The sequence below is a fragment of the Lithobates pipiens genome, unplaced genomic scaffold (assembly GCF_037356315.1).
Source record: "Lithobates pipiens isolate NorthernLeopardFrog02 unplaced genomic scaffold, aLitPip1_a1.2 Scaffold_16, whole genome shotgun sequence".
Classification (NCBI taxonomy): Eukaryota; Metazoa; Chordata; class Amphibia; order Anura; family Ranidae; genus Lithobates; species Lithobates pipiens.
Genome location: NW_027507748.1, coordinates 217,756,524 through 217,777,711, shown reverse-complemented (window position 1 = coordinate 217,777,711; position 21,188 = coordinate 217,756,524). Strand labels below are relative to the sequence as shown.

General features: G+C 43.9%; 1 protein-coding gene across 1 annotated transcript in view; it reads left to right on the top strand.

Annotated features, from left to right (window-relative positions):
• The first annotated feature begins 243 nt into the window (after nucleotides 1-243).
• The window catches only part of RPS6KA1 (ribosomal protein S6 kinase A1), a 235,942-nt gene continuing 214,997 nt past the window's right edge, over nucleotides 244-21,188 (top strand). The window contains exon 1 of the mRNA XM_077481041.1: nucleotides 244-397. Within this exon, the coding sequence (XP_077337167.1) occupies nucleotides 332-397 (66 nt within the window). The 5' untranslated portion in view covers nucleotides 244-331. The remainder of the gene's footprint in view (nucleotides 398-21,188) is intronic.

Genomic DNA, 21,188 nt, shown 5'->3' with positions numbered 1-21,188 from the left:
CTTCGTGCATCCGCTGATACAGGCAGGTCCAATAAACGTCTTGCCACCAGATGGCGTCTACACAAGTCCTAGATTCCTATAAGCTTCCCCTTTACTCATTGCCAAGTCAAAGAAAGGAAGATTTACCTGCGGCCTTGGGGGTAGCTTACCGTTAGGCAACGCCTTTCTTATACCGGACACCAATCGACTGCAAGTTTATCGCGGCTGTCGAATTGGCGGCAGGGAGGGCGGTACGGGCCGCGCTAGCACTGAGGGAGGGGCGGAGTCGCGCGGCCACAGTGGCTGTGGAGTGTTGTGAGAGTGAAGAGCGCTACCGCTGGGTCCGTACAACATGCCGCTCGCACAATTGGCTGAACTGTGGCCCAATAATGTGGAACTGGTGCCCGAGGACACGGAGGTAAGTGAGCGGTACTGTGAGTGGGGTGGGGTGTACTGTCTGGCACTTACCTCTACTGAGGGGGGGGGGAAGCATGTAGTAGGAGCGCTGTGTACACCTCCTGTCACTTTGTACACATCATGTGTCACCATAGGCGCTTATCTTATCGCCTCACCGAGCAGCCCGCTAATTCCAGTCAGAGGAGCGGACAGCAGTGATTGAACCTGGCAGTCCTCTCCGCTCCTCAGGGTTATCAGTGGAATGATAGGAGGACGGAGCGGCACTGTGTGTGCGGGCACTGGGGGGGGGGCAAGGTGTGCGGGCATTGAGGGGGGCAATATCCGTGTACAGTGATAGCGAATGTACGGGCAGCAACAGGTGGCTCTTCTACTAGAAGTGCTGTACATGATATGGAATGCAGAAAGCAGCTTCGCTACAGGGCCACCTTTCCCAGGTTGTTCTCATATATAGAGGGCTGGGGGGAACCTGTGCTAAAATTCTATCAGGGGGCAGATGGAATGATGGCCCTTGCATTGGTAGCTAGTGATCACAATGTCCTCCACTGGTTATTGGATACCCAATCCCCATTCCCCCCCCCCCTCATTAGGCAGGCGGTCGGACTGCTCCCCCCCCCCCCTCATTAGGCAGGCGGTCGGACTGCTCCCCCCCCCCCCCTCATTAGGCAGGCGGTCGGACTGCTTCCCCTCCCCCTCATTAGGCAGGCGGTCGGACTGCTTCCCCCCCCCCCCCTTTAGGCAGGCGGTCGGACTGCTTCCCCCCCCCCCCCCCTTTAGGCAGGCGGTCGGACTGCTTCTCCCCCCCCCCCCCTTTAGGCAGGCGGTCGGACTGCTTCCCCCCCCCCCCCCTTTAGGCAGGCGGTCGGACTGCTTCCCCCCCCCCCCCCCTTTAGGCAGGCGGTCGGACTGCTTCCCCCCCCCCCCCTTTAGGCAGGCGGTCGGACTGCTTCCCCCCCCCCCCCCCTTTAGGCAGGCGGTCGGACTGCTTCCCCCCCCCCCCCTTTAGGCAGGCGGTCGGACTGCTTCCCCCCCCCCCCCCCTTTAGGCAGGCGGTCGGACTGCTTCCCCCCCCCCTTTAGGCAGGCGGTTGGACTGCTCCCCTAATGCTAACCATACGTGTTACAATCTAATTGTACAATCTCCTTTAGAACTACAAACTACTATGCAGTGTAAGGTCCTGCCTGGTTGGATACAAATTGAGATTGAGTGGATAGATTAGAGGATCTTCTCCCTGTTAAAAAAAAAAAAAAAAAAAATTGAATTTTTTTTGTGTTACCCAAAAAATTCATATTCCTGGTATGTGCCTGGCGTACCATGTATTTGTGTTAAAAAACTATCATGTTCTCTTTTGTATTGCTTCCTTTTTGTGAAGTCCCTGGTTTTCTTGCCAGTCCCTCTGCTTTCCAAAAAATAACTGACCACGCTAAGCAGGAGAAAACAGTGGTCAGTTCTCTAGCTGTGCTGGAAGCTCAGACTCTCCTCCAATGATTAGACTTGTTCTGACACACCTCCCCTGCACAGCCCTCCACTGGGAAGATCTGTGTAATGTGGTTTCTCCTACCCCAGCTCTTATGTATCTGAGAGCAGAGGGAACAAAGGGAATGTGATCACTTATAAAAAAAATAAAAAAAAAGGTATTTATAATTTGTGTGTGTGTGTGTGTGTGTGGTTTTTTTTTTTTTTTTTGTTTCTTTTCTATACACAAATGTTTTGCCTTGCATTTCTATTTTAAACTGAATGGGTTGTTTTACAAAGTGATCATTTACAATCACTTTAAGTCAGGAGCTAGAAATACTGTAGCTGCTGACTTAGATACGTACCAGTCCAGGGATCCAGGGGCCGGTTCTTGTCAGTCTTCAGGTCCTCGTTGCTGCTATGTTTATTGTGGGGAGACAACAGTGACAAAAATAGATGTATGTATGATAACCCTTAAAGAGATGATACCATCAGATTTTAAATTGTGACCAGCGTAATCTCGGAGTTGCGCTGATAGTCTTGAGAATGAATGCATTTGCTCATAAGGGGCGTGCCAAAAGTAAAACTGGCAATGTTTTGGGGTTTACGGCAATTTATCCCTGTCTGGATCCCTACTAGGGAAACACCGTGCATAGTGGCTGCATGTTTACCCTCATAATTTATTGTCCTTTCAGATGTTCTGGTTTTCTAACACAATCCAAAAATGACTAATCCTGATTACTGCTCCTCCCTGTCTGTCAGTTTTAATGTACACTCAGGCACGCATGCGCAGCTCACCACACATTTACGGCATGCCTCCTGTGCACATGTGTGGAAATGACGTCAATGTGGCCCAACCAATCAAGCAGCTCAATAGGTAGGCTAGGCTCGTGCCGTTTTCCCTGCGGTCCTGTTTGTGAAGTCACAGCAGCTCATTATTCTGAAGCGCAGGGAAAAGGTCCATGCACCTTTTTTCTAAAATCACTGCTGCAGGGAAACGGCATAGTGCTATGCATATCCCAGCTGTACTCTTCAGTTTGCAATGTGTCTGGGTGTTAAGAATTAATGGCTCCCTCAAACGTCTACTAGCAGCAGCGCATTTTTGTTGTGTGAAAGAATGTGATTTACACACAAGTGTGAACCTAGCCAAAGACCAAGAGAAGAAATTGCCAATGACAATAGAGTGCTAACACCGCAGAACTGAAAGGGCTTGTTAGGCAGGTAAGTCTGCTGTCATTTGCTAATACGAGTACATTATGGAATAATTCTTCCGTAGAGACACAAATATTGTGGAAATTAATACACTCAAATATGTAAATAAAGGGGCCACTCATTACTACATAAAATTAATCTCGATTGTGATTTTTTATTTTATTTTTTTGTTTTTCCAAAGCATTAGAAATTAAATCTATGATGAAAGGATAATAAATATATATATATAATTTTTTTTTTTTTTTTTTTTTTTTCCACACAAATATTTGTTTAGATTTATCAAGAGTTTCTAAAATGCAACAAAATAGCAAAATGTAAAGAGACAGAGATTTGATGATGCCGCCCCACACACTGCACAATAGGCCTGTGTTTCAACTATGGACAGTGAACATACAATCACATGGATGACCTCTTACCAAAAACGATGGATCTCAGATTATAAGGATCAAGACTGCCTGGTAGCAGCCACACTGCAACTATCCCTCATCCGATCGGCTTCAGGGATTAGATCAGTCGCTCTTATTAGGAATGCCACAGTGGAGCGATCACTCCATGCACTCAAATGACTCCAACAGATTAGCTGTAATACTTCCACCTGGCAGGGATGGCGGCTCTCTCCGGTGATGGATACCTGGATAATCAAGACTTTTTCTTCTGTTCCCTTCACAGGCTCCATCGGTGGATATTTTAAAATAATTGGATTTAAAGAGAAGAAGAACTTCATAGTGCAACAAAGTCTGGATATTTATTCAAAACAGATTTTTTCATATGCACATTGCTAGGGCTGCAACTAACGATTATTTTCATAATCGATTAGTTGGCCGATTATTGTTTTTGATTAATTGGATAATAGCCTTAAAAAGAAAAGTGGATCAAATTGACGTTCATTTTCAACCACAGTGATAGGAAAATTTGGAAATAATAGAAAACTTCTTGGTCAAAGGAATTTTCAGATAGTATGTGGTTTTTGTTCAAAAATGAAGTGAAAATTTCAAACAAAATTCTTTCATTCAGCGAATGTACGAAGATTTTTTCATCTGAATATTCTCACCTGAAAATTGATCCGTGAGGCCAGCATAAGGCTTGGTACACACCTATGCAGTTTTTGCTTTTGATCTGTTTATGCAGTGCTTTTTGCTGTGTGTTTTGATTTTGCGCACGTGATTTTACTGAAATTTGCATTTTTTGGGCAGATTAAAAAACACAAATTGCTGCAAAAATGCATTGCATTATTTTCTGCAGCTTCTCCATTGAGGTGTATTGAACCCAAAAAAAAGCACCATTTTGTGTTTAAAAGTCCCTGACCCTTTCCAAATATGCAGCGCCTGAAAAAAAGCACAGATATGAACGTGTCCCCTAGGAAACCATGTAAATGAACTGTAGTGCGTTTCTGCAAAAAGCACCAATAAACATATAGATGTGAACCAGGCCTAAGACGTGTAGCAACATAATGGGGTTAAAAAGACAAAAATTAGCCCTTTTATAGTACAAAAAAAGCAGATAATCACTACTGGAAGGGGTTCAATTTTTCACTGTAGAACAGTGAAAGTAATATTTACGGTAGGGATTATATTTTTGTACTATAAAGGGGTCATTTTATTTTTTTTTTTTTTTTTTTTTAACCCCATTATGTTACTGGCCGATTAATCGACAACTAATCCATTATGAAATAATCGATTAGTTGTTTCAGTCCTACACATTGCAGAAATATACACACATCTCTAGGTTCTCAAGCTATCAGCTGGTGCGTGGTGACATCACAGGGTTTTCTCCAACTGACACGTTTCCCTGTAAAAGCATAGACTGGGAACAGATCTCTGGCTGGATCCCTACCAGGGAAACACCGTGGATGTTGGCTGCATGTTTACCCTTATGATTGTCCTTTCAGATGTTCTGGTTTCCTAACTCGATCCAAAAAAATTACTAATACTGATTAGTGCTCCTCCCTGTGGCCGTTTAAATGTACACTAAGGCGCGCATGCACAGCTCACCACACATTTATGACATGTCTCTTGTTCACATGTGTGGAAATGTCAACAAAGCCCAACCAATCAAGCAGCTGAAGAGTTCTGCTAAAAAGGAAGGCTAGGCTCATGCTGTTCCCTGCAGTCCTGTTTGCGAAGTCACAGCAGCTCATTATTCTGAAACGCAGGGAAAAGGTCCTGCACTTTTTTCTAAAATCACAACTGCAGGGAAACAGCATAGTGCTATGCATATCCCAGCTGTACTTACCAGTTTCCAATGTGTGGGGGTGTCATTAAGAATTAATGGCACCCTCAAATGTCTATCTCCGTTCCCAGTCGATGCTTTATACAGGGAAACGTGTCAGTTGGAGAGAACTGCCATGACGTCGCCACACACCAGCTGATAGCTGGAGAACCTAGAGCTGTGTGTATATTTCTGTGATGTGCATATGATAAAAATCTGTTTTGAATAAATATCCAGACTTTATTGCACTATGAAGTTCTTCTCTTTTTAAAACCAATTATTTTAAAATGTCCACCAGAGGAGTTTGCAAAGAGAACAGAAGGAAAAGTCTTTTGATTATCCAGGTGATCTAATTCCTGGAGCTGATCGGGTGAGGGATAGTTGCAGTGTGTGGCTGCTACTAGGCGTTCTTGACCCTTATCTGGGGTCTGTCCTTTCCAGTATCCATCACTGGAGAGAGCCGCCATTCCTGCCCAGCAGACCAGGTGAAAGTATTACAGCTAATCTGCTGGAGTCATTGGAGTGCCTGAAGTGATCGTTTAAGTGTGGCGTTCCTGATAAGAGTCACTGATCTAATCCCTGGAGCCGATTGGGTGAGGTATGGTTGCAGTGTGTGGCTGCTACCAGGTGTGTTTGACCCTTATCATCTGGGGTCCATCTTTTTTGGTAAGAGGCCATCTATGTGATTGTATGTTCACTGTCCAAAGTTGAAACACAGGACCAATGTGCGGGGCGGCATCATCAAATCTTTGTTTCTTGACATTTTGCTATTTTGTTGCATTTTGGACACTTTATAACACAGTATAAAAGTACTGTATAAAATTCATGCCACATAGTGCAGAAATGAGGTCCACTGTGGCACTCCTACACAAAAGCACTTGTCATTTCTATCCCCTCTCCCATTGTCTATTTACAGAATTCTGTGTATTTTGTAAACCAAGGTGTTCTGCAAATTAATTTTTAAAGGGGTTGTAGAGGCAGAAGGTTTGTTGTGTGTGTGTTTTTTTTATATCCTAAAGCAGAGTTCCAGTCTTAAGTTTTTTATTAAAAGTTAGCAGCTACAAAAGTGTAGTTGCTGACTTTTAATAAACAGGCACTCGCCTGTCCCACGGTCCAACGATGTGGCCGCCCAAAGCCTCGCTCCTCTCCCTCTCCTCTCTGTGGCACTGTCATTGCAAGTGTGTGCACCCAGCTGTGACAGCTTGCCGCTTCACAGCCGGGTGCGCATGCGCAAGTCATGGTTGTAAAGGCAGACTTTTTTTCTTTTTTTTTTTTTTTTTTTTTATCTTGATGCATTAAGATTAAAAAAAATCTTGTGTGCAGCAGCCCCTCTAATACTTACATGAGCTCCATCTAGATCCAGCAATGTTGCATCATGACCTAGATCTCTGGAATGGATCGCCATCTGCCTCTCAGCAGGAAATGCTGCACCCAAAATTGGTTCTGAGTAAATCGTTCAATCTTGTGTCCTCCAAGCTTAGGATAAATTCCTGGGTGCCTATTATCTGAGGCATGTGAGTGTTCCTACAGAGGAACCTAGGCAGCCCATTTTGGCCAGGAGCACCATTGTAGTACCTATCTTAGGGTGCAATTTAACCTCAGAAGGGGAGTAGTCTGCCAAGGGAGTGTCTTCAGTGGAAGTGGTGACATATCTTGTTCCAGACCTACCCAGCCCTTCTCCGCTTTGTGTTTAATCCAATCTAACATATGGAACATATGAACCACACAATATTTTAGGGGGCGGAAAACCAATAACCCCTCTTTACTTGGGTAGGGCAAGGAACTCATACAAAACTTGCTTTGTTTTGCGGCCCCAGAGAAGGTTCAGGAACTCTGCTTTTGTCGCTCAGAGACAAGAACGAGTTATGGCAACTGGGAGGGCTTGTAAAAGATATAGAAGTCCTTGGTAGGACTATCCTTTTTCAGAATGCAATTGCACCCAAACGGTTTTATTTCCCCTTTTTTGTAATGCAGATTCACCCTTGTATTTATAACATTAAACGATTTTGCTGAGCTGCAGTGTTACATTGTTAAGCATGTTACTTTTGCCAAAGGTGCCATCAATAAATATGTATCACTCTGAACTGATGACTCCAATAATTTTCCTAATTCCTCAAGATTTCCATGAATTCTGACAAATGCAAAAGGCAGATGTGTCTGGATTTGCCTGAAGTTTAAAAAAAATGGGCTTCTTATATGCAATGGAAATGTTCCCTTCAAATTGTACCCAAGGTATTCTAGAATTGTACAAGACTCTAAGTATACTGTATGTGGGACTTGCATGTGTCCAGCCGAATCTTTTTTTAGTACTTGATAGAGTGGGGAAGGATTACAACCCCAGTCAGCTATTTAGGACTTCCTTGGAGAGATTCCGCTTCATTTAGAGTCCATTCACACAGGGGCAACGCGACTTGCAGTGCGACTTTGGGAGGCAACTTGGACACAACTTGAATATGAATCACATCACGACTTGGGGTGACTTGCAACACTACTTCAAGTCGCCCCCAGGCCAGGCGACTTTGGCTGTGGCCAATCACAGAATAATCAGCTCTTGAGGGGGAACTCCACGCCAAATAAAAAAAAAAAAAAAAAACTGCATGGGTTCCCCTCCAAGAGCATACCAGTCCCTTAGGTCTGGTATGGATTTTAAGGGGAACCCCTACGCTGAAAAAACGGCACGGGGTCCCCCCAAAACCCATACAAGACCCTTATCCGAGCATGCAGCCCGGCTGGTCAGGAAAGGGGGTGGGGACGAGCGAGTGCCCCCCCCCTCCTGAACCGTACCTGGCAGCATGCACTCAACCTGGGTGGGTGCTTTGGGGAAGGGAGGGCCCTGTGGCGCCCCCACCCCAAAGCACCTTGTTCCCATGTTGATGAGGACAAGGGCCTCTTCCTGACAACCCTGGCCATTGGTTGTCGGGGTCTGCGGGTGGGAGGCTTATCGGAATTCGTGAGCCCTCAGATCCCAGCCCCCCCCCCCACCCTATGTGAATGAGTATGGGGTACATCGTACCCATTCACCTGAGGGACAAAAGTATCAATAAAAAAACACACTACACAGGTTTTTAAAGTAATTTATTAGGCAGCTCCGGTGGTCTTCTGACTTCGGGGGTCTCTTCGGCCTCTTCTCCCACTCTCCGGTTCTTCTACCAGCTCCTCCGCTATCTTCGTCCAGCTCTTTTGCTAGTGGTGGCCCAGTCTTCTACGTCATCTTCTTCCCTCTTCTCTTCCTCCGATGTTGACATGACGATCTCTCCCTCTGTAATGCAGAGTACAGCAACTTATATAGGCATGACGTCACAGTCCCGGGGCATGCTGAAAAAACAGCTTTAGCTGGACATACACTTAACATTTTTTGTAGGGTAATTGAAGGATATTTTTAGCCACTTGACAACCGGCCCATAGCTGAATGACGGCTACAGGGCGGTTGCTTAACTCTGGGAGGACGTCATCCGTGACTGCCGGGTCTACAGGACCCGGTGCATCACGGTAAACGGCCACTCATCGCGGCCGTTTACCATGTGATCGCTCCATCAAATGACAGAGCGATCACTTGTAAACAAAACGGCGTCATTTTATGATGCTGGTTCCTCCCTTCCCTCTCTGTACTGATCGGTACAGTGCGAGGGGAGAGATCGGTGACGGCAGCGATGTGGACTGGATCTGCAGTGCCCACATCGCTGCTCACCGACAATTAACTCTGCAAATTCCTGCCAATACTCGGCCATGCTCTGTGATACCCTGCAATACTCGTGATACCTGGCCATGCTTGGCTGTTCTCAGCCTCTGTATGTTGCTAGGCTGTGGAAGTCTCACACATGTGGTATCGCCATACTCATGAGTAGGAAAATCTATTTTGGGGTGTCATTTTTGGTATGTACATGCTATGTGTTAGAAATATTGTATAAATGGACAACTTTGTGTTAAAAAAAAATGCATTTTAACCACTTCCCGCCCACCGGCCGTCATATGACGTCCTTGACTTTGTGCAGGGATATCTGAATGATGCCTGTAGCTATAAGCATCATTCAGATACCCGCTTTTTCAGCGGGCGATTCCCTACACCATAAGAATGATCATAGCGGCTGTTTCGCTGCTTGATCGTTCTTACAGGAGGTGAGAGGGTGCTTTTACCGACACGCCAATACGATTTCAGGCTTCCCAGCTTAGAGGTGAGATGCGGGGTCTTATTGGCCCCACATCTCACTGTAAAGAGGACCTGTCATGCCATATTCCTATTACAAGGGATGTTTACATTCCTTGTAATGGGAATAAAAGTGATAAAAAAATTTATTTTTGGGGAAAGTGTCAAACGAAAAAAAAGTAAAATGAACAAAAAAAAAATTTTTTTTTTAAAGCGCCCCTGTCCCCATGTGATCGCATACGTAAGTCCCGCCCACATATGAAAGCGGTGTTCAAACCACACATGTGAAGTATCGCTGCGAACATTAGAGCGAGAGAAATAATTCTAGCCCTAGACCTCCTCTGTAACTCAAAACATGTAACCAGTAAAAAAAAAGTCAAGCTTCACCTATGGGGATTTTTAAGTAGCGCCATTCCATGAGCGTGTGCAATTTTGAAGGGTGACATGTTGGGTATCTATTTACTCGGCGTAACCTCAGCTTTCACATTATGCACAAACATTGGGCTAACTTTTTGGGCTGCTGCACAAATACCGTGCGAGATAAAAAGGACCACCAGGATCTTTGCTATAATGTTTTGGGGTTCTATATAATTTTCTAGCAAATGATGATTTTTACATGTAGGAGAGAAATGTCAGAATTGTCCTGGGTGCTCCAGAACGCCTGATGGCGCTCCCTGCATGTTGGGCCCCTGTATGTGGCCACGCTGTGTAAAAGTTTCACATATGTGGTATCGCCGTACTCTGGAGTAATAGCAGAATGTGTTTTGGGGTGTAATTTGTGGTATGCATATGCTGTGTGTGAGAAATAACCTGATAATATGACAATTTTGTGATACATTGTAATGTCTTCTTTCCAAAAAGGGGTCATTTGGGGGGTGTTTGTACTTTTCTGGCATGTTAGGGTCTCAAGAATTAGGCCGTCAGTACTTCAGGTGTGATCAATTTTCAGATATTGGCACCATAGGTTGTGGACTCTATAACTTTCACAAAGACCAAATAATATACACCAATTTGTACTTGTTTTTACCAAAGATATGTAGTAGTATAAATTTTGGCTAAAATTTATGACGAAAAATTACTAATCTGCTAAATTTTATAACAGAAACAAAAAACTTAATTTCTTTACAGAATTTTCGTTTTTTTCTTTTTATGCTATAAAAAAAAAAAAAAAAAAAAAACAGCGGTGATTAAATACCACCAAAAGAAAGCTCTATTTGTGTGGAAACAAAAAAGGACAAAAATTTCATATGGGTCCAGTGTTGCATGACTAATTGTCATTCAAAATGTGAGAGCACCAAAAGCTGAAAATTGGTCTGGTTATTAAGGGGGTTTAACCACTTGCTTACTAGGCACTTAAACCCCCCTCCTGCCCAGACCAATTTTCAGCTTTCAGCGCTGATGCACAATGAATCACAATTGTGCGGCCATATAACCCTGTACCCAAATGAAATTTTTATAATTTTTTTTCCCCCACAAATAGAGCTTTCTTTTGGTGGTATTTAATTACAGCTGGGAGTTTTATTTTTTGCTAAACAAACAAAAATCATGTTTAATAGTTTGTTATAAAATTTAGCAAACAGGTCATTTTTTTTTTTTCTCCTTCATTGAAATGCGCTGATAGTCGGCGCTGGTGGGCACTGATAGGCGGCGCTGGTGGGTGGCACTAAGGGGCACTGATAGGTGGCACTGAGGTGCAGCACTGTTGTTGAGGCAGATTGTGGGCACTGATGGGTGGCACTGGCAGGTGGAAAGTGGGCACTGATGAGCTGGCCGTGATCGGGACTGAAGTCCCTCTCTCGGCCGCCGTGATCGGCTTTTTTTTTTTTTTTCTCCTCGCGCTGTCAGCACGATGAGGAAAAATAGTCGATTACCGGCTCTGTTGTGTCACATGATCAGCTGTCATTGGCTGACAGCTGATCATGTGGTAAGGGGTCGGGATCGACCCCTTGCTCCAATCCATGATCAGGCAAGTCTCATAGACTCACTGATCACAGAGCACGCCCCTCAGGGGGTGCACAGGCCGCTTGTGCACGGGACGACGTCAATAGACGTAGTCCCGGCAAAGCAGGTCCGCGCTGTAGCCGTCATTCGGCTATAGCACGGATCTCCAGTGGTTTCGTGCCCAGTGGTCAAGTGGTTAGTTTTCTAACCATTAATTGTACAGTAAAGCAGGGTATACACTAGTACATTTTCAAACAAAAATGTTTGTAAGGGCATTTTGTTAGATTTTACTAATTTTCATTAGTGGGGTGAAATGGATGTTTGTTTTTGACCATGGTGATAAGAAAGTAGGAGGAGATCTTTTGAGTGGATATCACAATAACAGGTCCCCATTGGAAGATTTCCCCTTACTCTCCTATTCCTCTGACACTTCAGAAATGTGTATGTGAAATTGTCTCGGTGACGATTACCAGGGCAAGTAGTGAGGAAAATCCCCAGGAGAGACATAGACAACAATAAAAACCCCTCACAATGCACATACATGAACATACACATGATTATAATGTGAGCCTTTTTTTTTTTTTTTCTCCCTGAAAGATTTTCTACATCTGCTAATTTTTTCACTAGGCACCTGGTACCCTCAAAGTGCTCTTCACTATCAATCCTTGCCTCCTTTTTAAATGCCTATCATTTCATTGTGCACAAATATCAGATATCCTATACAGTGTGAAAAATAATTATTTTATCCCCTGCAGATTTTGTAAATTTGCCCACTTATTCAAAAATGAAGGGTCTATAATTATCATAGGTGTAATTTATTTTAAATGATAGAGATGGAATATCAACCAAAAATCCCGAAAAAAAAAAAAAAAAACACAATACAAATGTTAAAAATTTAGTTGCAGTTCAGTGAGTACAGTATGTGGTACACAGCTTAGTCCTGTTAATTTAAGAAGATGCTCCATCCGACTTACAAACAGAGGGAGACAACAGGAAGTGAGAGGAAATCTACCCCTAGGAAGGGAAATTCACTCCTGTAAGCCCTTGTACACACGGTTGGACATTCCGACGGAAAATGTCTGATCGGACCGTGTTGACGGATAATCCGACCATGTGTGGGCTTCATCAGACTGTTTCCTTCGGGATATCCGACCGACACAGTGTGAGCTGGGCTATAAAATTTTCCAACACCATGATCCGATCGGACTTTGTCCGATTGTTTGTAGAGAATTCCGGTCGGACAAAGTGCCACTCGTGCTCAGATCAAATTCTTAGACCAAAGCTATTGGCTACTAGCCTGAACGTAGTCCCGTTGTAACTAAATAACGTCATCACGTTCCGAACGATCGGATTTTCCGACAACTTTGGCTGACCCTGTGTATGCAACACCAGTTTTGGACAAAATCCGATGGATTCTGTTGTCGGAATGTCCGACCGTGTGTACAAGGGCTAAGAGTTATGGGGAAAAATGATGCTTTATCACCAAGGCTTGTTTCCACAACAACCCAACATTTTCAAAATCCAGTTGTCATTGGGACCGAAAGTGAGGTGAAATCTTCTGAACGGGAGCCCAGACAGCAAAACAAACATTAAAGGGGTGTTAACCCTTCCCTATGCTATACAAAAAGCTTACAGTAATTTTTTTTTGGCTGGAGCTAAACTTAAAAAAAATATACCTGTTCCGACTTACAGATTCAACTTAAGAACAAACCTACTGACCCTACCTTGTTTCTAACCCAGGGACCGCCTGTACTAAGTCATGTTTTGCTTGGGAATCGGAAACTTCTTTTTTTTTTTTTTTTACTCGCTGAACTGCAAGTCAATTTATATGCTGTTTTTCTCTGGGTTTCTGGTTGATATTCTGTCTCTATCATTTAAAATACACCTATAATAAAAATTATAGAATTATTGAAAGTGAAAATAAAAGAAAATACCACATTTTGGATTGTCCTCAGAAAAGAAAGAGGGGAGATCTTCCAATGGGGACTCTAGCTCTTGGAACCCGGGAGTCTGCAAGGAATTCACTTAAGTTGCATGGATTTCCTCTCACTTGCTGTTTGGCTATGGGACAGGAAGTGAAGGTAATGGGACACAGATGGCAGAAAAAGAGTTTTGCCCATAGTTATGCTTTAATACTGAACTCCAGGCATGATCCTAATTGTATATCACTGCCCCACCTCTCCACTTTGTCCACTCAGAGAAGTCCTTGACCAGTGATCCCTCAGGTATGAGATGCATGTTTCCATTATGCCAAGCTGGACCGATGTAACTATGCAATTAAGATCATACCTGGAGTTCAGTTGTAAGTTTATAGAACTAATAATGTGTTAGAATAGATTTATTTCAGCATTTTGTTTTTATGCATTTAAGATTGATGCACATTATTTTTAGGATGTTTATGAAGTGATGCATATTTTTACAGCATTTATGGCTATAATTGATTCTGGGATTGGTAACGCCCCCTTCTCCCCCTGTGCCTTATGCCTAGTACACACGATCAGAAAATGGGATAAAATACTGATTTGGGAACGATCGCAAAATAATTTGAGAGACGGTACATGTGAAATTATCTGAAGGGCGAAAGATGAAAATATTTCTCGTATGATACCAAAACTAATTATTTTCATTTAACCACTTTGCGCCTGTGCTATAGCCAAAAGACGGCTACAGCGTGGACACTAACTGCCGGGAGGGTGTCCCTGGACAGCCTCCTGTTTACTTCCCCTCTGCGCGCCGCTGCGGGCACCGGGGAAGTTCTGTGTTGGCCGTGTCCCTTGGACACAGCCAATCACAGATCGTGCTAAATGGCCAATCACAGCGGCTATTTAGCACTCGATCAGCGTGCAGAGCTTCCGTGCTGCAGCTTCATTGAGAAGTAAGTTAGCACTCACACACTGAAACACACATGCCCACCTGTCCCCAGTGTCACGTATTGGTTCCATCTGTCATCGGTGTCACGTATTGTTTGCATCTGTCATCGGTGTCACGTGCCATTGTCCTGGTGCTCCAGGGCCTTCAAAAGTGTAATAAGTAGTCAACAAGTTAGATGTGTAATTTATGCTCCTAGAACACGTGATGGTGCTCCCTGCATGTTGGGCCTCTCTAAGTAGCCAGGCTGTGAAAAAGTCCCACACGTGGTATTGTAGTAGTCAGGAGGAGTAGCAGAATGTATTTTGGGACATTTGTGGTATACACAGGTCATGTGAGAGAAATAACCTATTACAATGACAATTTTGTGGGAAAAAAATTAAAACATCTTCATATTTCAAAGAATTGTGGGAAAAAATGACAATACCAAAAACCTCACCATGCCTCTTACTAAATACCTTGGAATGTCTACTTTCCAAAAAGGGGTCATTTGGGGGGTACTGGTACTTGTACTTTCCTGACTTGTTCGGGTCGCAAGAAATAGGCCACCAGTACATCAGGTGTGATCAGTTTTTTATGATTTGATCCACAGCTTGTGGACTCTCTAACTTTCACACAGACCAAATAATATCCACTAATTTGGATTATTTGTACCAAAGATATGTAGCACTATAAATTGTGCCAAAATTCATGAAAAAAAAAATTGAAAAATTTTATCACAGAAACAAAGAAAAATGCGTTTTTTTTTTCAAAATTTTCGGTCTTTTTTTCATTTATAGCGCAAAAAATAAAAAACCCAGGTGATCAAATACCACAAAAGTAAAGCGCTATTTGTATGAAAAAAGGACAAAAATTCATTTGGGTACAGTGTTACATGACTGAGTAATTGTCATTCAAAGTGTGAGAGCACCGAAAGCTGAAAATTGGTCTGGGCAGGAGGGGGGTTTAAGTGGCAAGTGGTCAATCAGTAACCCTTTTCATGCTGTGAAAGAAAAGAATGCATTACAATACAACTCATTACATCATTTCCAAAGTTGTATTCTGTTGTACAAGAATTTTTGGAACTTTAGTAACCTCTTCATTTTCGATATGAGATTAGCATGGAAAACAAAACAAAAAAAAAAGTCTGATTATTCCTGTGTATGAGGCTTTGGACAGGCCCAAGTGCTATTGGAATATGCATATAAACTTTTGTGTGGCCGCCAGAGGTACACTTGGGCCGAGCGAAAAATCCTACAGAACAAGTCGCGTTGAGCTGCTCTTTATGTACAAGAGTGTGCAAAAGGTGTGGGTCGGGTCCAAAGTTCTTTCTCGAGACTTTCCCTTTATGTTGTGACGCACAAGATTTTGACAGTTGGACAGATTAGATGTAGGTAATAAGCACAACAGACCTCAACTAATGACACATTCGTATGTATTCCCTGTTTCAGCTCAAATTGCCAACTTCTAGGGATGAATTTCCAGTGTTCTTTTGAGCGCTGTAAATTTATTTGCTTGAGGCTTTCCTTCAAATATAAAGACAACAATCTGTAAAAATGTATAGGAGTTTTTTTTTTTTTTTTTTTTTTTAACCTCTTGACACTGACAGCACACAAATATGTGGCCTCTCAGCAGGTGTGCCTTTGCGGCGAGTAGCCACGTATTTGCGTTGAATATTGCAAAACGAGCTGTGCTGAGAGCTCCCTCTTGGCAGCTAACGGAAAGCCCCCAAACGCTACTTGGAATCAAGCGCTTCCTGATCATGTGACAGTCAATCATGGTGGTCACGTGATCATAAACCCCACCCTGCCTCCTGGCATCTGAAACCCCTTAAAGGGGCCAAGGGGCTCCAAACTAAGTGTGTAATCCAATCAAGCACCTCCACCCCCCCCCCCCCCCTCGTATTTGGATATTCCTTTTTTTTTTTTTTCTTTTTTTGGGGCATTTTGTACCATTTTGTTTTCAGCAGGACTTCCATCCTAAACTGCCACGGCGAGGTATGTCCTCTCCTGATTTGCATTGGTTCCTCCTTCTGCACCCCCCCCCCCCCCCCACTGCCTTCTGGGGCCTGTGTGTCCCAGCAGATGATGGGCCATTCAGAAAGTGCAGCGCGACTTGTGCATGCGCAGTAGGAAACCGGCTGTGAAGCCTAAAGGCTTCACTACCGATTTCCCTTATATGCAATGGCGGCGCCTGCACCAGAGCCGATGAATGAGTTGGCTTCGAGCTGCTGATATCATGGATCCCTGGACAGGTAAGTGCCAGTTCACACAGGGACGGCTTCAAAGTTGTCCGACTCCCGTCCAACTCTGAAGCCACCCCATACAGCGCAACTTCAGCACAGCTTGCAAAACGACTTCTGTATAGAAGTGAATGCAAGCCGCTCTAAAGTAGTACAGGAACCTTAAAGTTGGAGCGACTTGAGTTTCTCATATTAGAACGGTTCCATTTTACTGAATGGAGCGCGACTTGTCAGGGTTTCAGCTCCCACTTCCTCCCGGGGGGCCGTGGTTCCGGAAGGAAGTTCACCTCTCCCTGCAATCATCTGGGACTTTTCACAGGTCCCAGATAGTTGCCTGGCCAGTCACAGCACAGCTCGCGCATGCACAGTGCGAGCCCGGCTGTGAAACCACAGCTGGGTGCCCACAGTGACAATGCCGGCACTGCAGAGATGAGCGGGGCTTCGTTCCCCCACATCGCTGGACCCTGGGACATGTGAGTGTCCGATTTATTAAAAGTCAGCAGCTGCAGTATTTATAGCTGCTGATTTTTTTTTTTTTTTTTTTTTTTTTTCGGCGGAACTCCGCTTTAAGTATTTCTTAAACCAAAATAAAAAATGTAATGAATTGCAGCTTTGTAGTTGTGGTGGCTGTATTAAATATTGTTTTTCAGGCTTTTTTCTTTTGGTAATCCTGTGAATAATGAACTTTCTGTCCCTGGGGGCTACGTTCACCTCTCCACTGCATCTTTTGGAAGGAGATATTTAATACCCAGGCTGAACTGAAAACATGTCTGCCTTTTTTGTTTATGGTTTATAAAAGGAAAATAACAATGTTGCTATGCTTCCAATTCAGCTCACATGAAATAAGAACATTCATTTCTGGCAAGATCAACAGAAATGTTCTGTACTTGCTGAAAACGTGGTCTAAACACCTGCTTCTCCCTTCTCTTCCATTTTTGGAGATTTGTTTTGTTTTTTGTTTGTTTTTCGGGGGGGGGGGGGGGGGGGGGGGGTTGGAAGGAGAAACACAGGTACACTCTCCCACTCTATTTGTAGATGCTAACTTTTTATTTATTTTTTTAAGACTCAAGCTTCTCTTTAAAAAATAATTCAAGTTATGGCATGTTATGCATAGTTGCATTGCTTCAGCTTGGACCAGTGTAGCTATGCGTATCCTGTACCTGAGGGATCCCTCTGGAAGCTGGAGCCACCCCTACTGCAGTCATCTCCATAAGCTTCCAGGTCCCATGCTGCCCAGCCACCCTGCTGCATTGTGAACAAGGGAGGTTGGTGGCTGGGACACAGATGGCATGCAGAGAATGTTTTGCATTACTTCAATGAATGTCAAAGCATTCTTTGATTGGACAAGTTGGAGAGCATGGCATCACCACTACACCTCTCTACTTTGTCCAATCAGAGAATGCTTTGCATTTACTGAGAAATTGTAAAGCAGTCTCTGAATAGTACCCGTCCTGAATGGCTGACCACCTGTATTTACAATGCAGTATGGAAGTGGCATGGTACCAGGAAGCAAGTGGAGATCACTGGAGTAGTGGTGCCTACTACAATGATTTCCAGCTTCCAGAAGAATCCTTCAGGTATGGTACATGCTTTGTTATATCAGGTTATCAGGTCAAGCTGAGTCAGTGTAGCTATGTATGAATGCCATATCTTGACTTTGGGTGTAAGCACTCACCACCTCGAAATACTGGTAAAACTGAAATATACTATACTTTTGTTTTTTGAGTATAGTAAACCTTTAAACTGTATCTGTGCTAAATTGACATGCTGTTTTCACTGTAGGGAGTGTTTTATGCTTGTTTGTATATATTTTTTTGTAATCGTCTTGTTCAGTTAGAGCATGTTTACTTTAACCATAGGCAAATCAGTTTGTGTAGCTTTCTTAACCGCTTAAGGACTGCCTCATGCCGATGTACGTCGGCAGAATGGCACGGCTGGGCACAAGCACGTTCAGGTACTTTGCCCTTTAAGTGCCCAGCACACTCGCGACCCGGTCCTGAGCTCCGTGACCGTGGGACCCGATCGCCGCCGGTGTCCCGCGATCGGGTCACAGAGCTGAAGGATGAGAGGTAAGTGTAAACAAACCTCTCCACGTGCTTCCTACTGAGGTTGTCACTGATCGTCGTTCCTTGTTATAGGGAAAGATGATCAGTGACATCAGATGCCAAGCCACGCCCCCCCTACAGTTAAAAAAAAAAACCACACACACTTAACCCCTTCACTGCCAGTGAAGTTTTTACAGTAATCGGTGCATTTTAATTGCACTGATTGCTGTATTAATGCCAATGGTCCTAAAAATGTGTCAAAATTGTCCGTGTCCGCCATAATGTCAGTCACAATAAAAATTGCTGATCGCCACCATTACTAGTAAAAAAAAAAAAAAAAAATGAATAAAAATGCCATAAAACTATCCCCTATTTTGTAGACTCTATAACTTTTGCGCAAACCAATCAAACGCTTATTGCGATGTGTTATTTTTGGGAAAAAAAAATGTAGAAGAATAAGTATCAGCCTAAACTGAGAAAAAAAAGGGGTGTGTGTGGGTTTTTTTTTTTTTTTGTTTTTTTTTTTTATATATATATATTTTTGGGCAATATTATATTAAAATGTAAAAAATGGCTTGCACATTGTACAGTATAGGATTTCATGTCATCTGTGCCCACTCTTGCCAAAATAGTTAATCCAGCTCTGAGCAGTCCTCTGTTGGTTTTTATCTCGCTGAAAAAAAGATGAGACAGAAAATAGGAGTCCGCTTCTTCCCTTTGCTGTGTGTGACAGGTGATTTTACATATCATGCACCAGTGTGAGAAAATAAATTCTGTGTGCTTCAGATCCCCTCCTCTTTTCTTCTCCAGCTTTGGCTGATCCACACCTCCGCATGAATGGGTATGCTGAAGTCATGTGGTGACTTTTCCGGGTTTTCACTGTATGTTGGTGATCATAGCAGAAGTTCAGTGTAAGCAATACACAGGAAAAAATGCATGTTGACAAGGGGAGTGCAGAGGTGGGAGGGAAGTCTACTGACATCACGACTCCACCCACGGAGCTTCGGACAACAGACTCTCCCACAGAATCGCCATTTTTTTCAGGTATCATGACAGAGGGGAGACATTTGACAGGTTAGGATACATGCAGGAGGCATGTATATCCTTATGGGTAACCACTATGGCAGTAGTTTAGAAAGGATAAGAGTGGGTTTACATCCACTTTAACCTTCTTACGCTTGGGGAACCCTTTAACCGCTTCCCGCCCACCTGCCGTCATATGACTTCCTTGACTTTGAGCGGTGATATCTGAATGATTCTTGCAGCTACAGGCATCATTCAGATATCAGGTTTTTCAGCCGGTGATTCCCTACACCATAAGAATGATCATAGCGGCTGTTCTGCCTTTTGAACGTTCTTATGGGCTGTGAGAGGGGACGTCTGCCCTCCCCGGGGCTTCTACCGACTCACTGCTTCCATCAGTGAGTCGGAGACAGGATCTGCCGGCCCCAGATATTTACCATTGTGATTTCCGGTGGACCAGATGGTCGCAGGAATCTCTATGATCATTTGGAGGCCGGGTGCGATGTTATGACGTCACGCCTTGCCTCTGCATTCAAACAAACGGCGACTCCTCGGCTGCACGCATACGTAAGGTACGCATACGTACCATATAAGAACCAGATTTCAAACCACACATGTGAGGTATCGCCACAAACATTGGAGCGAGAGCAATAATTCTAGCCCTAGACCTCCTCTGTAATTCAAAACATGTAACCAGTAAAAAAAAAATTCTTCTAGAATATTTGACAAATCCAACTAATTTACAACACTACCTTGCTCTATATATAAATAATATTGTGAAAATAAATAATAATGGTCAGGAAAGAAACACTGAAAATTGTAGTGTTCTTTTACAGTAGTTGTCAGAATGTGTCCCCCTTACATTGGGGGGGGGGGGCCTTACATTGGCGGTAAGTGGGGAAAAATGCCCCTCTTACATGGTGGACCTCCTTACATTGGTGGTTGGTGGAGAAGTGGCGCCTCCCCCCCACCCTTACATTGGTGGTCGGTGGAGAAGTGCCGCTCCCCCCCCCCCACCCTTACATTGGTGGTCGGTGGAGAAGCGCCCCAAACCCCCCCCCCCCACCCCTTACATTGGTCAATGGAGAAGTGCTGGGTTTACACTTATGTGAATTGGATCTGAGTTGGAAGGCTCCTGTGCGTCTTTGGCTCCATTTCAGGAGGTCTAAATTCGGACCTGAAACGGGGTGCAGCAGACCCCCTGCTGTGCCCCGCGCCGCACATAGTTTGAACCCAGCCTTACAGTTGGGGCAGTGGAGAAGTGCTGTCTTACATTGGCGGCAGTGAAGACGTTCCCACTTACGTTGGCAGCCAGTGAAAAAAAGCAGTGTAGAAGTGACCCTTTACTTTGAATGTGCAGTAAGAAACTGACCCCTACCTTGGTAGTCTTACAGTAGGTAATCAATCTGTCATTGTTACATTATCAACCTCTGGAGGAACCCTGTGGTTCCATGGAATGCGGATTAAGCAAACCTGTTCTAGTGACTTGATACATTCCTGAATAATTATTTGTGCTGCCTCACAAACCCTGGATAGTTCTCTGTATATTATGCAACACTCTGCATTATGATCCCAGCCACTGTTAAAATTGTTACTATTACATTACTAAAACCTTATCAAAGCATGTGTGTAGTTTTATTTATTTAGTTTTTTTTACACTGGATATTTGTCACAAATT